This window comes from Muntiacus reevesi, chromosome 7 (assembly GCF_963930625.1).
Source record: "Muntiacus reevesi chromosome 7, mMunRee1.1, whole genome shotgun sequence".
Lineage (NCBI taxonomy): Eukaryota > Metazoa > Chordata > Mammalia > Artiodactyla > Cervidae > Muntiacus > Muntiacus reevesi.
The window spans coordinates 11,052,399-11,074,728 of NC_089255.1; the positions used below are offsets into that span (position 1 = coordinate 11,052,399).

At 42.3% G+C, this 22,330-nt stretch overlaps 1 protein-coding gene across 1 annotated transcript in view; it reads right to left on the bottom strand.

The window, feature by feature from the left end:
* Positions 1–16,910: 16,910 nt before the first annotated feature.
* The window catches only part of SERINC5 (serine incorporator 5), a 100,893-nt gene continuing 95,473 nt past the window's right edge, over positions 16,911–22,330 (bottom strand). The window contains exon 12 of the mRNA XM_065940706.1: positions 16,911–21,504. Coding sequence (XP_065796778.1) covers positions 21,357–21,504 — 148 coding nt within the window. The 3' untranslated portion in view covers positions 16,911–21,356. The remainder of the gene's footprint in view (positions 21,505–22,330) is intronic.

Sequence of the window (22,330 nt, forward strand, 5' to 3'; positions counted from 1 at the left end):
AATGCAACTTTCCTAAGTTTACTGTATAAAAGTCTATATATTTTTGTTGTCTTACATTTACTTCTTTCAAGGTATCAGTATGCTTAAACTTGGTAAATATAATTTCAATCCCACTTGAATCTCTGAAGACTAGGAAAGAGTATGACAAAAAAAATATAGAAGTCAAGTGCACTTAGCCTCTGCAAGTAGGGCCATCTAGAACTCGTCTATGGCTCTTTAACAAATCTTTAGTGGGGTTCCTACCTCTGCTGACAAAGAAAACCCTATAAATGAAGGAAATCTTTTTGATTGGGCTGCTTCACAGATTATTCACAAAGTTAATTCCACACTGGAAGGGATCAGTTCAGTTCAGTTCAGTCGCTCAGTCGTGTCCAACTCTTTGCGACCCCATGAACCACAGCACCCCAGGCTCCCTGTCCATCACCAATTCCTGGAGTTTACTCAGACTCATGTTCATCGAGTTGGTGATGCCATCCAGCCATCTCATCCTCTGTTGTCCCCTTCTCCTCCTGCCCCCAATCCCTCCCAGCATCAGGGTCTTTTCCAATGAGTCAGCTCTTTGCATGAGGTGGCCAAAGTATTGGAGTTTCAGCTTCAGCATCAGTCCTTCCAATGAACACCCAGGACTGATCTCCTTTAGGATGGACTGGTTGGATCTCCTTGCAGTCCAAGGGACTCTCAAGAGTCTTCTCCAACACCACAGTTCAAAAGCATCAATTTTTTGGGGCTCAGCTATCTTCACAGTCCAACTCTCACATCCATACATGACCACTGGAAAAACCGTAGCCTTGACTAGGCGGACCTTTGTTGGCAAAGTAATGTCTCTGCTTTTTAACGTGCTGTCTAGGTTGGTCATGACTTTCCTTCCAAGGAGTAAGCGTCTTTTAATTTCATGGCTGCAATCACCATCTGCAGTGATTTTGGAGCCCCAAAAAATAAAGTCTGACACTGCTTCCACTGTTTTCCTATCTATTTGCCATGAAGTGATAGGACCGGATGCCATGATCTTAGTTTTCTGAATGTTGAGCTTTAAGTCAACTTTTTCACTCTCCTCTTTTGCTTTCATCAAGAGGGTTTTTAGTTCTTCTTCACTTTCTGCCATAAGGATGGTGTCATCTGTATATCTGAGGTACCGGAAGGGATAGAAGATGTCAATGCCATACACATGTAAAAGAAACCAACAGGCCGGCCTCATGGAACCCCATGCTGCGGAAGGAGGTGGGGAGTGGGGGCAGAGCAAAAACCACACCTCTTGGCTGCAACAAAATGCAAAACCAGCTGTCTTACCTTTAGCCCCTCAGCTTGGCACTCTGTCTTGTCTCTCCCCTACTTAGAGAAAAGCAAACGAGATCCAATCACCTCCTCAAATTCTAAAACCAGGCTTTCTGTCAGAATCAGGGCCAAGGATTTTCCATTCTCTCTTGCACTGCGGATAGTTTACCTGGGTCTTAATCCATAACATTGACAGCTTCTAAAAAAGGAACAGAAATGAAAATCTAGCCTCGTGTCCCCTTTCTCTAGCTGAACAGAGAATGGGACAGGGTCAGTCAGTCCAGATCACCACCAGCCCAGAGGGAACTTCAGTCCAGATTCCCCATTCCCTTCACTGGGATCTACATGCCATACCTCCATGCCCTGGGGGTGAGGCAGGGGTGAGAGGCAGTGCTCAGCTGCTTTCTCTCACACCCTGAGTAACAGCCCAATATCACAATGAAGAAACCTGTGACTTACCTCCGAGAGGATGTCATATGCGTCTCCAACGGCTGTGACGCAGCCCGAGCTCAGCTGTCATCCTGTCCCATCATTAACAAACATCTGCGTAGTCACGCCTGCCGTGGCCTGGAGAGGCATGCCATAGCCTAGAGGACTCAGGCTCGCAGAGACCACGGTCAGCCCACCCTTCTGGCCCCGGCCTCCCAAAATGGTGGAGCCCGTAATCACAATGACTAAGCATGTGTAAGAATTTACTAAAAGGGAAGATGGTGCAGGAAACTGCTTAAGCCGAGACTCAGGAGCAAGACAGACCTGAGTTCCTGCCTCCCACGGGCACTTATTCCGTGTACAACCACAGGTGGGAAATCACCTTTCCGAGCCTCAGGCTTCTCATCTGAAAAACAGGCTAACACTAGTACCTACCTCATAGAACTGACAGGCGTTTTAATGGAGGTGATGCAGGAAAAGCACTTAGTCTGGTGCCCAGCACATATTAAGCAGTCAGCAGTACAGAAATGATGAAGGCGATGATGATGGAAGCCTGACACAGGGAGAGGTACTAACAGATAATTACATAGGGCCAACTGACCCCCAATTTCAGGGATCTCTTGCTCTGATTTTCAAACATTTTTTAATCTTTCGGCACACAACATAATTCATCCTTGAATTACATGTTCCCTGAGGATTTTGATGAAATTAAATAGAGTGTATTAGTTTCCTGTGACTGCTGTTAGAAACAAAAGCCAGCCACAAACCAGTGGCTTAGAACACAGATATTTGTTTTCTTGCAGTTTTGGAGTACAGAAACCTGAAATCAAGGTGTTGTAGGGCCCTCCACACTCTAGGGGACAAAACATTCCTTACATCTTCCAGCTTCTGGTGACTGTTAGCATTCCTTTGCGTATAGATGTATCACCCTCCGACCTCTGCCTAGTTGTCACATCTCTTCTGTATGTGTTTCTCCTCTGTGCATCCCTCATAAGGACACGTGTTACCCATCTGGATGGTCCAGGATGATCTCGTCATCTCAAGATCCGTACCTTCATTACTACAGAGGTCACATTCACAGGTTCTGGGGGATTAGGGTATGGACCTATTCCTTCAATCTACTGCTCAAAGTAACTAAGAACACGAGCTGTAGAATCAAACTGACCTGGATTCAAATACCAGCTTTACCACCACTAGTTAGTTGAGTCATCTTCACTAATTTACTTAACATCTTTGAGCCTCGGTTTTTGCCCGTTCCTCAGGGTTGTTTGTGAGAAGTAAATAAGCTAATATGTAAACTCCTTCTGTAAATAGTACTCCTCTCATTAATGGAAGGTTTACCCTACCATTACTAGGCTGCAAGCTCCCAACAGCAGGCAGCATCTTGCTTTTCTTCCTTCTCAGGTCCTTCTAACACAAGCCTACAAGCATTTCATCCTCAGCGAACACAGGGTGAGAAATCAGCTCAACAACCTTCGCAGGCAAGAAACACCACCAATGACACGAGATTTCACAGATGATAGGAAGTTGGGTTCAAGTTCTACGCATCTGAAGGAGGCTGTTAGAGGAATCCAACAGTGACCCCAACTTGAGCATTGCAGGGCTCAGATGGGTGGGCTTTGGGCAGAGAATAGGATAACTAGACAGGCATGCAATTGATCTCACTCAGTCATGTTGTTACCATTAAAAAAAAAAATCCCTCCCAGTGACCTCATTCCTTGGAGTGGCGCAGGGAAAGCTACTCTGGAGAAGCCCCAGAATTTCATAAACAGATCAGAACCCCAAATCCTAGCAAGGGACACTTTACCAGACCACAAGTGGGAATTCACCTCCTCATGTTCCCTATCCCAGAAGGGCTGGCTGCACTGGTATATTACAAACATTTCAACACATCTAAATAACCCAAGAAGCTCACTTTATGCAGAGTCATGCTTCCCCTCCCACTCCCAGACTGGCTGAATGAAACTTTAGTGGGTGGGATTAGAAACTAATGATTTCAAACAACCCACTTAGGTAACTCTGATTCACTTGGAGAAAACCAGTCATGATAATCAAATTATAATTCAACCAACCCATCCCTAAACAAGAGCTTAATCTCCAAACACTCTATAGAAGAACTAATATGTCAACTGGAAACAAAGTTTGGGAGTCAAAGAGGATACAGATCCTAGCTTAGGTCCTTCACATAACAGCTGTGGAACCGTGGGGAAATTATATATCTGGCTCTCACTTCCCAGTTCTGTTGAGCAGACCAATATACCTCTCAGAGCTGTGGTGTTAATTAAACGAGAATTATGTTAGGCGCCAGCACACAGTAGGTTGAAGCAGAGAGTACTACTATTCACCAATCCATTCCATCTTCTTCATTAATACACAGTTAGACTATATTTCAAGCATCCTGACAGTTTGGCACAGTCATGTGACTAGTTGACACCAAACGAATGATTGTAAGTAATGTGTGATTCCGCTAGACAAAGGCTTGAAGAGGAGATGCATGTCCTTCCTATTCTTTCATCTTGCACCAATTGGATGCAGGCAATGGCCCTAGGGAAGTGGGGAGCTACAACACGGATGCAACCTGGGGGTCTCAGAATCACTGGGTAGAGGAAGGCCACCCACCAATCAGAATATCTGCCTTGGATTTTTCTTATTTTTGCAAATGAGAACGAAGTCCCTATACCGTCAGGAATTTTTTTTTAAACAATGAATATATAGATGGTCAGAAAAATGTTCATCTTTTTTCTCTACCTTCACGTAATAATTACACATTACCTAGACCTGGTTTAAGAGTCTATCTCAGCTCAGAATTTCTTTGTAATATAAAACATGTAGTAAGCAAATCTTAAGATGGCCTCTCTGAGATTCCTGTCCCCTGGTTATTCATTCAATTAAACACTAATCTTCAGATTTCTGTGAAGGAATTCTTCAAATATAACTAAAGCTCCAAGTCAATTGGCCTTAACATAAGGAGATTATCTGGATGGACTTGATCCAGTCACATGGGTCCTTAAGAGCCCAGAAGGGGAAGTCGGAGAGACTGGAGTGTGAGAAGGCTCCACATGCTCTTGCTGTGCTGGAGATAGAGGGCCATTTGAGAAGGAACCCAGGGTGGCCCCTGGCTAGCAGCCAGGAAGGAAACCGGAACCTCAGACCTACAGCTGCGAAGAACTGAATTCTGCCAATAACTTGAAAGACTTTGGAAGCAGATTCTTCCCAGAGGTTGCAGAGGTGAGCTCCAGCTAGCCAGTGCTTGCTTTCTGGCCCTGTGATACCCTGAGAAAAAACCTCACCAAGCCCACCCAGGCTCCTGACCTCCAGAACTGTGAACAAATTCAATCGTGTTGCTTAAACCACTACGTTTGTGATAATTTGTTACAGCTGCCACAGAAAACCAATACATTTTCTAAATCTTTTTTTCTTTTTTTTTTTAAAGAATTCTACGAGGAGGTGGTAGAAAGCAGGTTAGGTGATACCCAAGCATTCTTTCAGTGGAGACATCCGTTCTGTGTCTCCACTGTATATTAGGGAGCCCTGTGGCACTTGGAATCTGATGGGAACATGGAACAGTCTGGGTATTAGTTGCAGCTATATGAGCAGACAATCCACTTCCCGTTTCACCAGCCCTTAAATCCAAGCCTTAGAAGTGGCACTGCTGTCAAAGAAAACAACGTTTGGCAAAGTGATTCCAAAGACGCTATGCTGACTTTAATCTCCCAGCAGATTTCCAAGCCTGATGAACGTGGAGGATCTGGCATTTCCCACTGTTCTCCAGGAAGATGGCTTCTTCTGATCACATCTCCTGGAACCCCCAGTCTGATGCATATACTTATTTCTGTGTCTCTTATGCTAAAACACCTTCCAAAAGCAGAACATGTTTCTGCACACATTATGCCCTTAACTAAGATGAATTCAAGAAGTTTCTATTTTTTTTAAAGTAAAGGAGGTGGATACATACAAGTATCATCATGAGATACTGAAATAAACGGACAATGGCCAGATTATATATATGAAAATAGAATGCTGGGGAATTTCCTGGCAGTCCAGTTAGGACTTGGCACTCTCACTGTCGGGGTCCTGGATTCAATCCCTCCTGGGTCAGGCAACTAAAATCCTACAAGCCGCACAGTACAGTTTAAAAAAAAAACAGACTGACAACCAAAAACACACAAAACAAAAGAACTCTGACCCACAACATGAAGCAACCAGCCCAGGAATCCAAACAACAACCTTTGTAGTGATTGACTCAAAATGGCCAGAATTTGATTAATAACTGATAGCTTCCCTAATTTTTGCCCCCACTTCCAATTTAGGACTAAGCAGAGAAAGCTAAATCTCTACCTATACAAACCACAAGGGATGCCTGCATCGAGTTAGCCTATTAGCCTGCAAATGGGTTTCTTCATGGCAGCAGCTTCCAATCAGAACACAACCCCCACTTTCAAGCTCTTCTCCTTTGCCTGCCTTTGAGTCTGCCAAGCACCCGTGACAGTGGCTGACACCCCTGCAAGATCTGGAGAGCTTTTGCTTGCTCTCCTTTAGCTGGTCTTCATTTCTGTACTAATATTTCAAGCAGATTTGGGGCTCTAATTCATAAAGTGACATCCTGTTTTTAGTAATGTTAAGTTATCCACACTAATTACAATAATAAAAGAAAAATTTCTTATTAGGCTACAGGAGTGTTTCATGGAAACTCAAGAGTCAAGACAGCATCTGCGCCACATGAAGTTCCTAAAACCAGAGTCTGGAATACTTAGCAGAGCTCTCTCACAATCTTGCCTCTTATCTCAGAGAGTTTTCTCTACCTTATCTTGTTCCCAACAGAAATGTCTAGTTTTCTGGTCCACAGGGCAGAAAATATGACCATGAACAGGGTCTATGTCAAACGGTGCTTGTCTAGACAAGGGGGAGTTATTTTCAGAGATAATTCTCCTTTCCCCTTCTTTTTTCTTCTCTTGATCTCTGTCTAGTCTCCAGGGGAAGGGACACAGGGTCTATCTTAAAATAATTCACCAACTATTACAATTCTATATTCTAGGACAAAATAATTCATCCTAGAATAGTCCCCAACCCCGAAGCCAGTTGGTGACGGCTGTGGGCAGCCTTGGTTATGACCACAGCAACCAGGAGTCCATCCCTGTAACCCTTTGTGGGGGAGGGAGGGCTGGGGCAGTTTGCAAAATAAGTGGACAGAGGCAGACAACCTGATGGGGTTCCCTCCATTCCTGATGGCACAGGGGGATGGTAGTTGTGCAGTGCTAGATTCTGTGCCTCCCAGTATCACTAACCAACGTGGTGGTCTAGTTACTTATTTGCCTTGGGAAGACATCCATCCATCCATCCATCCATCCATGTAACAAGCAGCAATTGCACATCCTAGCATTATCCTAGGTGCTAGGTATGCCGTGGTGAAAAAACCCATCATCTCTGCCCTCATGGAGAAGAGGATGCCACCACAAAACTGGAAAATTACAATACCGTGAAAAGTAGTATGCTCATTCTATAACCCAAATTTGATCAGGGGTGGGGTTGAGGAGGAGCTGTTTTAAGAAGTGTGTCCTTAAAGAACAGGTATCTGAAAGGAAGCTTGAAATTTAGGGAGGTTGGTAGAAACGAAGGACAGAGGAATGCTCCAGGCAGAATCAAATTCATGATCCAGAAAGGACATTTAGGGATACCAAAGGATTGAATAGTATTGTAAAGTTGACACAATAAGTGTTAGGGTGAGAGAACTGGGAGGTAGACTAGAGACGGGGCAGAGGCCAGGTCTCTGGGACTTGGAAGCCATAAATATATGATGAAGGCTAGGACTCCTTACACAGGAGTGATCCAGATCACCAGATTTACATTCTTGAAAGGTCACCGACGCTAGTAAAGAATTGGGCATATCTGAAAATCGAGAGAGCCAGTTGGGCAAGTTCTTTTTGCTCATCTTGGGGTTCTAAGGTGAACTAAAAAGACCTGGAGATAGAGAAGAGCAAATTGATTCAAGAGATGTCATCACATGGATCAAAACAAAGGTCATGCGGGGGTGGAGTGGTGGGAGGAAGATATATAGATACAAAGTTATTACTTGAAATAATGGAAGAAAGACTGAAAGAGATTGATTCTATCACCATTTATTGGCAAGATCACAGGCTGAATCAGGAGCCTTCTTGCAAGCCTCATCTAAAGCTTGCTCAGTTCAGAGATTATATCTGAGCAAGGAGGAGCTTATTAGTCAGTCACCTATCAATGTGATTTTGTGAGCTTTCTTGTCTCCAAGAGACAAAGAAGAAGAGAAGAACATTTTAGGATTATCATTCTGAAAATTCATTCAAATATACTGAAAAACCAAAGTGGTGGGGTAGAGGGGAGAACTGAAAATCTGATTTTGTCTCAACCACCATGTAGAATTGGGACAGAAACAACCAATTAGGCAGAAATCCAACTTGGATTACAAAAAGCTAGTTCATCAGTAAGACCAGTACTGACTGTAAAATCAGATGCAAAGGAGAGCCAATTAAGCACGAAAGTTTCACTGTGATAACATGCAATGAGATCCAAACTGTACTAAGTATTTAAGTTTCCTGCCAAGGAGAAATATCATCTTCCCTGGTGGCAAAAGTCAGAATTTCATGACATCAGCCAGATAACCACAAAAGAATGTATCTTGTAATACAAAATGCCTCTAAGTCATCATGAGACTATGCTTTCCCCAGCCAACTAACCAACATTCATCATGTATTGAGGTATTTATTTAACAAACACATTCCATTTCATAACCACACTCTAAGCTGACAGGTTGGATAGAGAGATACCTAAAACACAAGCTATACAACTTATTTTTTCCTTCTATGTTGTGAGATATTAAAAGTTTTGGACCTGTCACCCTTTCTATATTAAAAATAACATTAGTTATGTGGATAACTGCTTTTGTTCAAATAAAATTTATAAATTTTAATCTGGTTATGAAAGAAATTTTTATCTTAAGTTTTTCTTTTTTGTTTACATTCGAAAGTAATTTTTAATAAAAACTTTTAAATTGAAATTTTAATCTCAAAGGAAACATATATTCACTATAGAAGTTTTCAAAGGAGAAAATTAAAAATCACCCTAATTCCAATACCCAGGAACGATCACGTCTGTAAGTTAAGACACATTGACCTCATGTATAACAGGGGGAAAAAAGTAAATTGTAAGAATTTTTAAAAATCTTATTCCCCATTATAGTAGCTTGTATTATTGTTCAAAATATCAGCTTCCCCACTCTGGGGGAGGGTAACACTTGCCTGCCTCATTGCACCAGCCTTGATTATGTGACTTGAGACACCTCTCCTTGTGGGAAGATTATATTTCCCCACCCTGCTGACCTCAAGAGTGGCCATAGGATGTGCTTTGATCAATGAAGTGATAACAGAAGTGATGTATACCACCTTGAGGAAGAAGCTTTGGGAGTCACTTTGTGATTGTGCCACTGTTCTTTCTTGAGCCCAATGTATATGATAAAAAAATTCTCCCTCCATTCTTCTGAGACCTCTGTAATATAACAGATTAATAAAGAAAAACAGACATATTTATTAACATGCATACCTCATATATACATGAAAGATACTCAAGGGATAAATGGCTCCCCAAAGTGGCTTACAATTCACATACATACCATCTTAATAGGGAAAGGAGAAAGGGAATATAGGCATCTTGCTGCTGCTGCTGCTGCTAAGTCGCTTCAATCATGTCCGACTCTGTGAGACCCCATCCCTGGGATTCTCCAGGCAAGAACACTGGAGTGGGTTGCCATTTCCTTCTCCAATGAATGAAAGTGAAAAGTGAAAGGGAAGTCGCTCAATTGTATCCGACTCTCATCGACCCCATGGACTGCAGCCCACCAGGCTCCTCCGTCCATGGGATTTTCCAGGCAAGAGTACTGGAGTGGGGTGCCATTGCCTTCTCCAATAGGCATCTTAGGGAAGAGTAAATGATTTTTAAGAAAGAGAAGTAAATGGACCCTTAGAAGAACAGATGGGGGTTTATGTTGAAATCCGGGTGTGGGGGCAACTTCTAGTCCCCTCTGGCTGATGACATTCCCCGGGGAAGGGATTGTCAACTACATACGGGCACTTGCCAAGGGCCTTTTCCATCTGCCTCTTTGGAGACTGAACCCTGTGCTGCCGCAGCTGCTGAACTTCAACACCCCCTGAGGGAGTTCAGGGTGAAGAGTGAGGCACTCGGTGGTCCAGGAAAACTGGTGGAAGAGGACCTTAGATAGTTAGATATTTTCAGGAACTGTTTTTAAGATCCCAATCCTCAAATCTAGAAAAGCACTAAATCCCTTCATAGTGACATCAGCTCCTTGTGACTAGCAGAAAACTTCTGTAAGATAGGTTCATGATTGTGTGAATTCCCCATTCACCAAAATCACACATATTGACCTTGAAAGTTTTTCACAGATATGCTTCTTAACTATATAGGGGCTGGGATTTCCTTGTGGCTCAGCTAGTAATGTGGGAGACCTGAGTTCAGTCCCTGCACTGGGAAGATCCCCTGGAGAAGGGAAAGGCTACCCACTCCAGTATTCTGGCCTGGAGAATCCCACGGACTACCCATGGGGTTGCAAAGAGTTGGACACGACTGAGCGACTTTGACTTCACTTCACTTGCCCCACTACTTCTCTGGAGCAGTTCCTCAGAGCGGTCTGAGGTATTGTTTCCTAGGCAGAAATCCTCATTTTGCCCCAGATAACACTTAACTCAAAACTCTCACATTGTGCATCTTTTTAGTCAACAGGATCTATGACTATTGAGTCCCTTTGGGAGATCTGTCTATAAGCAGGAAACGGGCATTCAGAGAAAGCCTCTCCCTTCATTGCTCCTTGCCTGCTATAGCTCAAAATAGTCGATACACACAAGTGGCATATTTTGGGGTAGGATGTTTTGCTACCCTTTATTTTATACATCATCTATACATGGGAAATATACAGGAAAAATTAGTTTACTACTCTCAAAAGTAGTTTAGAACTCAGATTTAAATACCATCTTTAGCTAAAGGCAAAGAAAAGGTATGGGGCAAGCCAAGGATGAAGAAGTGACCAGGAAAAGCATGGCAAATTAGAGGAAGGTTTATCATGCAGATTTAAGTCAATGTCTTCTCCACGGATAAGGGTCCAAAGTCCTCTCCAGGGATTAATGCTTGTCCTTCCTGATAGAGGGGAGAGGAGGGGTGCTTTTCTAAATTTATGTTCTGCTTTCAGACAAATAGGGGAGGGCAAAGAACTTTTCTTATATATTCTCAATTGCCTTTTTCCAAAGTAGCATATTTTGGAGCTGCGATTTCAGCCACCTTCATCAGAAATGTCCCAAATAGGGGCTGCTGTATCAATCAGTCTGGCTCTCAGAATGAAGAAAACTTGGAGCACAGCTGCAGACAGCCCATAATTGAAATGCATTGTGAGTGAGAACTGAAGTTTAGTCATTGTAAACACTGAGATTTTCAGACTTGCTAGTTACCACAGCATATCTTAGCCTATACTGACTGACACACCCAAATAATCTAAATTTTTCTTACGTTTGAAAAATTTTTATGTTTGAAAAATTTCTTATGTTTGAAGACAGCTTTAATGTACTGAAATGTTTCAACTTCCATTTCATATATTAAATTTTATGTATATATATATTTTAAAATAATTTAAAGCCTTTTAAAGTCATGTCATTTTATTTGCAAATTGATTAATTTTATGTTTGTTTTTGATTAACATCTCTTTGGCCTATCAATGTGATAAATACATTTGGTTTATAAATGTGATAAATACTTTGGCTTAAAAATGTGATAAATGTGATAAAATGTTCATCATATTTTTTAAAAAAGTCTTAGAAATTTCAATTTAATTTTAATACATTTGATTTTCTCAAACCTTTCAAAAACCCAACGACTTACATTAGCATAAACAAAACTTGCTAAACATTTAAAACACATGAAACCCAAAACGTTTAACCTTAATAAACTTAGTAACTTAAGCATTTAAACATTGACTTTAAACTTAATTACCTGTATCTTCTTTTGAATTTTTATTAATATTGTAATTCTAACTCGAGTCTTTTTACTCACTTTCTCCCCTTAAAAGGCAGAAAAACACACATAAACATACAATAATGATTATAAGACTTATTTCTAGGTAATAGTTATTACTGGACATAATTTAGCTTGTCATCAGAGGGTCTTTAAAATTCTTCCTGTTTTCTGGCAATAGCAAGATATTTCAGACCTTTATGCTTCCTGTGCTGAAATGTGCAATGTGCTTTTCTCTTCAGGGAGCCCTGAGCTCTTCCTTGGTCTTCTGCTTGCAGTGTAAATAAGATAAATCTGCAAAGTAGCCCCTGGAGTTCACAAAAGAAGAGCCAGAAATTCACAGTAACCTTTGGCCTGACATCCTTGGGATGTTGAACCAAAATCCCATGTGTTTAAGACACTGAGGTTCACTCTGTTATAACTCAGAGGCAATTCCTTACTGATATAATACCTATGCAAACACAGAAACCAAGAGGAAGTTCTGTGTATTAAAAGCAAAAACTGACCTAAAAGGGAAAACCTTGAGGGATGGAAAATGGTAAAGAAAAGGAGATGGGGAAGATGGGTGGGAAGAGGTAAGATTTGGCCACCTCTGTTAAAAAAAATAACTGTACGGAGGATTTTAAGAAAAGTTTGCCTTTCCCCCCCAAATTTAAAATGAAAATTAGAACAGTAATTTCCACAGGGTCATTATGAGAATTTTACAAGGCAGTGCTCAATGAACAATTGCTATTGTTGCTATTTCAAACAGAGGCTCCAGAATGGGATTCGAGTGGGGAACATTAAGAACACCCTGAAAACCCGGAAGCCCATTGTCTCTGCCCCACCCCTTCCCTCTTTCATACCTGCCCCTCATACATCCATTTTAATCCCAGATCTTCACAAATTGGCTTTCTCCCTGGGTCTGTAATACCTAACCCAGACACTAACAACATCTTTTAAGCTTCCCAACTCCTCACTTCAAGTCCAATTTCCAGAGAGGCTGATCATCCAACTTAAATGAAAAGTCCAATCCTGAATCAACTAACTGTGGCTATGACAATTATATAGAAAGAAAATAATTGGTCCTGCTACAACCATGCGAATAGTTCCCAAAATATGAAGGAAATGGAGGGTGGGGACAAAACAATAAGTGTACACTTGGGGTGCGTTTTCTCCGAGTGTGCGAGCCCAACATGTGTGTTCTGACCAAGTCCGTCTCCTTGACCAAACCAGGCGCCTCTGAGCTCTCTTCCTGACCAGACCTCAACGTTAGCCTTCCACATCCATTCTGCCCTTGCGAGGGCAGCACATCTTTGGCTTAGCAAGACTCACCACCCTTGATATCTGAGGTTCTTCATTCCCCCCACCTTTGGTGTAAAGTCCTTTTGTTACCCAGGAACTGGGTTTGCCTCTTGCTGGGTTTCACAGCCAAAAGATACAAACAAGCCAAAGACTGAGAGAAGGAAGAATTTATTATTACTTGCAGCAAGTAAGGAAAACACCGGGGATCTTTCCCAAAGCAGTGTCTCCCTGAACAACAAACTTGGTAAGTTTTAAGCTAAGGGGACATGCATATTCACAAAGGTGTGTAAGCAAAGAATGCAGCACAGAATCGGCGCAACAACTGACAGAGTCCAGGCTGTAGTTGGTAGGAGTCATGAGGATCAGAAAAAATCATCATCATCCCTTGTGTGTATCCTGTTTTCAGTCGTGTCCAACTCTTTGAGACCCCATGGACTGCAGCCCACCAGGCTCCTCTGTCCACGGACTTTTCCAGGCAAAGAATATTGGAGTGGGTGGCCATTTCCTACTCCAGGGGATCTTCTCATCCCAGGGAGCAAACGTGCTTCTTCTGTGTCTCCTGCATTGGCAGGCAGATTCTTTACCACTGCGCCTCCTGGGAAGCCCATCATCTCTTAGGTTCCAGTTAATCTGATGGTTGAGGACTCCTGTGGAGTTGAATTCTGCAAAACAGCTCAAGAATGTGCTTTGGATTAATCTTGACTTTTGAAACAGAACTGGGAGTCTTTACAACTGACATGTTGTCTTTGATGAAGTTAGGTTATCTCCTTGTCCTGGCAGTTACTAGTTCTTACCTTCTTCTGTTCCTTTAATATCATTAGCTACTGAGACCTATGCCTCTGTGGCCAGGCTTAGACCACAAAATAGCTCAGGCCTAAAACAGCTTCTGTTACTATAGTTATGCCTGGTTCTTTCTCTGGGGGCCGCTACCCTGTCTGCCTACACTTGGCCTGTCTACCTTGAGAAAGAATCTCTCTACCCGAGGTTTCCTCTTTTAATTTTCCATCTACTGGATCCCCTCCCTCTGCTTTCTTGTTGTTCAGTCGCTCAGTCATGTCTAACTCTTTTGAAACCCCATGGATCGCAGCATGCCAGGATTCCCTGTCCTTGTCTCCCAGAGCTTGCTCAAACTCATGTCCAATCAGTCAGTCACACCATCCAACCATCTCACCCCTCTGCTTGTTGGCTGTCAATCCCCACTTATCCTTGTACTGAGTTGATTTCTCCGCCCTCACTGCCCCAAGTCCCCCCACCTCCCCACCCCATCCCGCACAGTGAACATGCTGAGTCCTAACCACTAGACCACCAGGAAATTCCTAAGTCTTACTGTTTTAACAAGCACCAGAATTAATTTTTTTTTTTAATTTTATTTTATTAGTTGGAGGCCAATTACTTCACAACATTTCAGTGGGTTTTGTCATACATTGACACGAATCAGCCATAGAGTTATACGTATTCCCCATCCCGATCCCCCCTCCCACCTCCCTCTCCACCCGACTCCTCTGTGTCCTCCCAGTGCACCAGGCCCGAGCACGCGTCTCATGCATCTCACCTAGGCTAGTGATCTGTTTCACCATAGATAATATACATGCTGTTCTTTTGAAAAGATGACTGGAATGATTTCAATTTTTCTGAATTTTCCAAGACCAGATTTATGGCCCAGGATGTGATCTATTCTGGAGAAGGTTCCGTGTGCACTTGAGAAAAAGGTGAAATTGATGATTGTTTTGGGGTGAAATGTCCTATAGATATCAATTATGTCTAGCCGGTCCATTGTATCATTTAAGGTTTGTGTTTCCTTGTTGATTTTCTGTTTAGTTGATCTATCTATAGCTGTGAGTGGGGTATTAAAGTCTCCCACTATTATTGTGTTACTATTAATTTCCCCTTTCATACTCATTAGCGTTTGCCGTACATATTGCGGTGCTCCTATGTTGGGTGCATATATATTTATAATTGTTATATCTTCTTCTTGGATTGATCCTTTGATCATTATGTAGTGTCCTTCTTTGTCTCTTTTCACATCCTTTATTTGAAAGTCTATTTTATCTGATATGAATATTGCGACTCCTGCTTTCTTTTGGTCTCCATTTGCGTGAAATATTTTTTTCCAGCCCTTCACTTTTAGACACTATGTGTCTCTGGTTTTGAGGTGGGTCTCTTGTAGACAGCATATATAGGGGTCTTGTTTTTGTATCCATTCAGCCAATCTTTGTCTTTTGGTTGGGGCATTCAACCCATTTACATTTAAGGTAATTATTGATAGGTGTGGTCCCGTTGCCATTTACTTTGTTGTTTTAGGGTTCACGTTTATACAACCTTTTTGCATTTCCTGTCTAGAGAAGATCCTTTAGCATTTGTTGAAGAGCTGGTTTGGTGGTGCTGAATTCTCTCAGCTTTTCCTTGTCTGTAAAGCTTTTGAATGCTCCTTCATATCTGAATGAGATCCTTGCTGGGTACAGTAATCTAGGTTGTAGGTTCTTCTCTTTCATTACTTTCATTATGTCCTGCCATTCCCTTCTGGCCTGGAGGGTTTCTATTGATAGATCAGCTGTTATCCTTATGGGAATCCCTTTGTGTGTTATTTGTTGTTTCTCCCTTGCTGCTTTTAGTATTTGTTCTTTGTGTTTGATCTTTGTTAATTTGATTAATATGTGTCTTGGAGTGTTTCGCCTTGGGTTTATCCTGTTTGGGACTCTCTGGGTTTCTTGGACTTGGGTGGCTATTTCCTTCCCCATTTTAGGGAAGTTCTCAGCTATTATCTCCTCGAGTATTTTCTCATGGCCTTTCTTTTTGTCTTCTTCTTCTGGGACTCCTATGATTCGAATGTTGGGGCGTTTCACATTGTCCCAGAGGTCCCTGAGGTTGTCCTCATTTCTTTTGATCCTTTTTTCTTTTTTCCTCTCTGCTTCATTTATTTCCACCATTCTATCTTCTACCTCACTTATCCTATCTTCTGTCTCCATTATTCTACTCTTGGTTCCCTCCAAAGTGTTTTTGATCTCATTCATTGCATTATTCATTTTTAATTGACTCTCTTTTATTTCTTCTAGGTCTTTATTAAACATTTCTTGCATCTTTTCAATCTTTGTCTCCAGGCTATTTATCTGTAACTCCATTTTGTTTTCAAGATTTTGGATCATTTTTATTATCATTATTCTAAATTCTTTTTCAGATAGATTCCGTATCTCCTCCTCTTTTGTTTGACTTGGTGGGCACTTGTCATGTTCCTTTACCTGTTGGGTATTTCTCTGCCTTTTCATCTTGTTTAGATTGCTGTGTCTGGAATGGGCTTTCTGTACAGAATTAATTTTTTTTTAAGAGTTCATACATGCAGGATTTGGATCACACTGAACAATCTTTTTCATTTAACAACACACTGAAACACACTCAACGAAATATCCTTCCAACCACACTGTTTTATTAACTACTTATCATTTCTAAGATGCCACAAGTAAAAATGTAGCCTCAAGGTCAAGATAAAGCCTCTTATTAAGATCTCAAAGATTTAAGGAAGTGCCAAATCCTCTGGCTAAACAGAAGATTTCTAAGACTCTTAAGTGTCTCCTAATCTCAGTTAGTTAGATAAGAGGGCTTCTGCCAAAATATGAGTATTGTCACATAGCACGCTCCAATGCAGGAGGCCTAGCTTTGATCCTTGGTCCAGCAACTAAGAGTTGCATGCCATGACTAAAGATTCTGAGCGCTGCAGTGAAGACCCTTCACAGCAAAGTAAGTTAAAAAAAAAAAAAAAAAAGAAAGCAGGCTGTAGAGACTTTCAGCAAGGAAGAAGGCAAAACCTTGGGTTTTCCTGTTTGTATCTTCTAGAAGCAGAACAGACCCTATGAAACTTGAGAGAGGTTGAATTAACATTTGAAGACATCTTTGGAAGATGGTACGTGGCAGACTTTATTTATAAATATATTCAACAGAAAGAAGAAGAAAAAAAACCCCATAGTTTTCAATTTTTAATTTTATTAAAGTACAGAGTTAACAAGTTTTGAGTTTTCTAACTAGGAAAAGACTGGTCAACTTCGGCTGCTTCATAGAAAAATTAGCACTCAAAAAAACCCCAATTATAAATCCATAGGTGCGTTTGTGACTTAAAACAAAAAAATAACTAGTTTTAAAAGTTACCAAAACTCAAACATATCTGAGCCCATTATAAATTTCAAACAGTAGATTACCACACATACTACATTTTAAAATTCTAACAGCAAAACATAACCACATAATTTGGCTACATCTAATTATTTCAGACGAGTTTTGTTTTAAAAAGTAACAAAGTTATGACTATAAAACTTCTGTAGTTTTTTTTTCAAAGTAAAATAACCTTAAATCTTTAATAAAGGAAAAAAAAACAATCCTTAAATTTCTTATAAATAGCTCTCAAGACATATATTACCCATCTGCTGCAAGCTTTCTTTACCTGAGAGAATTTCCCAGGATCCTTCACCACAAAGGATTACCTTAAAGAGTTCTTTCCAACATTTTACTCACATAAACATGATTAACACCTATGGAAGTGGATGTGGACAAATGCATTCTTAATCCACCATTCCCCAAGTTAAGTTTTTGCTGAAAGAATTTTGCTTTTAAAAAAAGAAAACCTCTTTGGTAAAAGCCAAATACTTCATCCTCTCAAAATGAACACTTCTGTAAATGATTTACCGAGGAAGGGAAAAAAGAGAGAGAGAGAGAAATCTTTAGAATGGTTAGCATTAATTCAAAAGACCTGTATCCTGCTAAGCGAGTATATTAGAGAGCACATCTCTGCCTAAAATACAAAACTGGATTAAAATGTCTGAGGCTTTACAAATATATTAAGGATGGCAGGAAACACAGTTAAGAACGAACCCAGAGGGATTTAGTAAATCAAGGAGAATACCCTACAGAGAACGTCATGAACCCAGGGATATCGGCACCGTCCTCAATGAAGGAGAGCCCAGGGTGCTCTCTGGACGTGTGGATCGTGGCCCAAGATCACATCCTTCTTAGTTATATCTAAAACCCCCTTTCATTTTCAAGAGGGGTAGTACGCCGAAATGAGACGCTCTTTAGAAAGGTAATCAAAGGAGAAAAAGACCTAGGCAGCTTAAATGCATACAGGCTCTGGAATTCCCATTGCAGGGTAACAGGAAGCACCAATGGTAGTAAACTTCTGGCCAAAATTATTATAAATAAGCAAATAATCTTAAAAAGGCAGATGGAGACAATGTGGGGGGAATTAGCACTGCACAGAGGTCAACCATAGTGAAGGCATCTCTGAGCAACTGGAAATAAACAAAGGGGTGTGGGAGCACCCTTGCTGGCCACCAGAATCCCAAAGCCCCAGTAACCCCAACCTCCATCAGCCCGCATGCACACAGCCCATCTACTCTACAAAGGAGCTCCAAAGACTTCTGGCAAACAATTCTTTCAAGCCATTTCCCAAGAAATTGTGAGGACAAAAACGAAACTAACTAACCAGTATTAAAAAAAAACAACAACCAAAAAAACCCAAAAATCAACCCAGTAAGGACCAAGTAGGGTTTCCGAAAGCCTTTGGTGAAAAAGTCTCTGGTCTTCAGTCAGGTGACACATCTAGACATAAACAGCAACATTCCCAGAAGAATCCCTTCCTCTATTTATGTGTATTTACTCGTGAAAATGAGAAGTGAAAAAATTTCCACATTAGATGAACAGCACTGAGGAAGCTTACACATAGTTTTAAAAAATCTTCAGCTCTCATTGCTAAAGGAATCTGACCAGCAGCTTCTGAGAATGCACTTTTAAAATCATGTATAAAAAGTTGTAGGAAGCAAAGTCTATTGTTCTGAAAACATTACCAGTGAATTTATCAAATGAACATCATCCTTAACAGCAACGCAAGGCAATTGGCACTGTGTTTCCAGTTTCTTAAAACATAACAGCACAGAAACATAGACTCTTTAAACCCATGGATGTTGACTTACCACCTGAGTATTGTTTTCTACAATTATAATCATTAAAGTCAACATCTTATTTATACACCCTTAGTCCTCAGAGAACGTCCACATCGCTCTTGATCATTCGGATAAAACTGCTTAAATGTTCAGTTGAGAATAAAAGGGTGACTGTAACTCTTCTTGTGTCAGACTGACCTTCAGAAAGGAACATTATCAGGCACCCACCAAGTCTGAAGCAGCTGGAAAGTGTGGGTTGGCTGCGGGGGCTAAGGAAGGAAGCCTGGCCACTGGCGATGTCCTTTCCTCTGTGTTTCCCCGAGCTTTTTTCTGCACGGGAAGGGCCAGCTCAAAGCCACAGAGTTGGATGCTAGACTCTAGCAGGAAGAAAACCCAACAAAACCAGCCACTGACAGCATGCCAGCTCTTGACCTGCCTGTCCTGATCTCTGTAAAGCCATCTCGCTTACCCAAGCCTGTCACTGCACCAGCCACCGTAGTGGCCCCTGCCAGGGTGCTGAGCCACGCAGCCCACCGCCACACCTGTCTGACCACGGAGCTCCCACCCCACGGGCGTCACTGTGGGCCACGCGTGGCAACCACGCCTTTTGTGCCTACGGAAGATCTCTGGACCGAGTATGAAGAGTTGGGGGTGGGGGGGAAGAACTTGATCAAGTGTACAAAACAAGGTGCTCTCACACACACACGAGTGCCTTTAAAAAGCGAATCTCCAACACTGTAACTAAGGCAAGTTTCTGGAGGAATTCATCCACTGGATGCCCCTTGCCTCCACCTAACTCCCCCATTTTCTTGAGAGGAGGGAGAAGGAGTGAGTGGAAATGAAGAGTGGGACTAATTTCCCAGGTCAGCATTTGGCACCCTGGAGCCCAGCTTATGGGGGACTCAACGCACACAGCAGGGCACGGAAGGTAAAGGCCGAATCTTCATTCTGACTCTCTGCCTAGGTGCTGAGAGGACTCTTTCCATCCTGCATGAAATACTAAGAGGCGGGCCCCCACTGTGTCTCCACCGGGGTCTCCGGTGGACTTTCCACTGTGTAAACTCCTCCCTGAACGAGAGCATCAACGCTGAAAACGGAGATCTTCTTACACAGCTGCCTAGAGTCAACCTCTCTTAATGGTCACCTTAGGAGTATGAACTTTGGAAATTTCTGTGGCTTTTGCTCATGGCTTAATTAAAGAACTCCCCACCCCACCCACCATTTCTTCTAAGTATATCTGGTCACTCCTACAACTTGTATAATTGGAGGCCTTACCTGCTCAGTCCTGTTTGAGGTGCTGCCTATGATTCTCACCTCAGCAAATCTACCCCCAAAATCATAAGGGACATTAATGGTGTGGTCACATTACAGATCCGGAAAACAAAAGCCCTTTTGCTTTCACAATTTCAAAGGCCTCGAGTGGAAGAGAAACTGGTTGACCTCAGTAATGAAAAGAGGGGTGCAGCAGGCTTCAGTCAAGAAGCAACTTCCCAGGTTAGGTCCTAAAGTGTCATGACTACCAATCCACAAACAAGAACTTCAGCAAAGAAAACAACACGGACATTGTTCTATCATCACGGGAACAACACCGTGAGTAAGGGTCAAATTACTCCATCACCACCTGACCTGAGTTACAAAACAAATTACTAAGGCCGTAACTCAGATCATGTGGTGACATTCTGGTGGGGGAATCACATGGGCGGTGATGTCAAACTGTGCTTTTTCACATTATAAGGAAGATGCTGAACCCGAAGGGATGAGGGCACCTCTGGGAAGGGCAAGGGCAGAGCGAAGCCTGTGATTCCCAGCATCACAACTTCAAAGGGAAACGTGTCGGGGCTGGGGGGAGACAGCACAGGGGTGGAGTGAAAAGCTGATGCTTCCTCTTGGAGCCAATAAATACCCGGGGACCGTGAGCAGGAGTTCTGCAGGCTGAGCTGTGGAGCCTTCTGAGGGGTCTGCCTTCTGTCGGAGGCGAAGGGCTCCAGATTTTGTCATGTCTATTTCAGGGATAGGTGATAGGCCACACAAAGTAAGCTTTTATCCCTGTGATAAGACGTCATTCCCCAAACTCTATTTTGGTAAAAAACACGTAGAAGGAAAATACTAGCCTGACCACTATCCCAATATTTAGGGGTAAAACACAGAAAATCTATAAACACTCAGCATCAATTTAGGTGAAATTTTCAATTCTTTGGGGGCAAACTGGTAGCTTCTTTTTGAATTTCAGAATTAAAAAAAGCAAATCAAGTGATTTTTTTTTCCCCCTGAAGGGTTTTTCAGACCCACTGAAGCCAGCCAGGGAAATGCCAGCTTGTCACAAAGTACCAGTCACTGCCTGACTCCTGGGATATTTGTTCAAGGGCATCACTTCCCGCTGCAGAACCAAGAAGATTGCTCAGATCCTCACACGGAGTACTGCGGAGAGGGTCGACAGAGTGGGGCGACCAGCGTACCCAGGTACAGGAGAACACATATCCAGCAGGAAGCCATCTTAACCCAAAAGATGGACCAGCTCCCGCTGAAGAAGGTCTCGATGTTGGCACTTTCGTAGCTGTAGAAACAAGAGACCCAGCTGTGGTCAGAGCAGGAAGAGGACAGGAGGTGAAGAGGTCTCTTCCCAGCAAGAGTGTCCCTCCCTGCTCCCGCCCCCCCCAGCCCCCACCAGCCTTTCTTTTTCCCTAGCAACTCAATTCAGATATTAATATAATTCACACCCACTTAAAGTACACGATTTTTATTGTATTCATAGACGTGTGTGACCACCACCACAGTCAATTCTAGAGCATTCTCATCACCCCAGAAAGAAAGCCTGCACCCTTTAGCTGCCCTCCCATTTCCTCCTCCACGTGGCCCCTGGCATGACTTAACTACTTTCTATCTGTATGGCTTTGCCAGTTCTGGACATGTCACCAGGCATGGAATCCAGTGGCCTCCTGTGACTGGCTTTTCTCAGCATATTTCTTTTGCGGTGTGTCCATGCTGTAGTATGTAACAGTACTTTATTCCCTTCTGTCGTGGAGGAATATTCCATTGTGTGGATACAGCACCTTTTGTTTATCCATTTGTCAGCTGATGGGCATTTGGTTGCTTCCACCTAGCTATTATGAACGATGCTGCCATGAACATTTGTGTATAAGCTTTTGCGCGGACGTGTTTTTTCCTCCTCTTGACTATATAATTAGGAGTACAATTGCAGGATCATATAACAACTGTGTGTTCAACACTTTGAGGAACTATTTTCCAAAGTGCCTGCACCATTTTTACCTACCAGGAGTGAGAGAGGGCTCCAGTTTTAACACATCCTTGATATCTGTTATTTTCTGCCTCCAACCTTTCTTAAGCTTCCCAAGCCAAAATGTTCCAGGAATTCCCAAGTA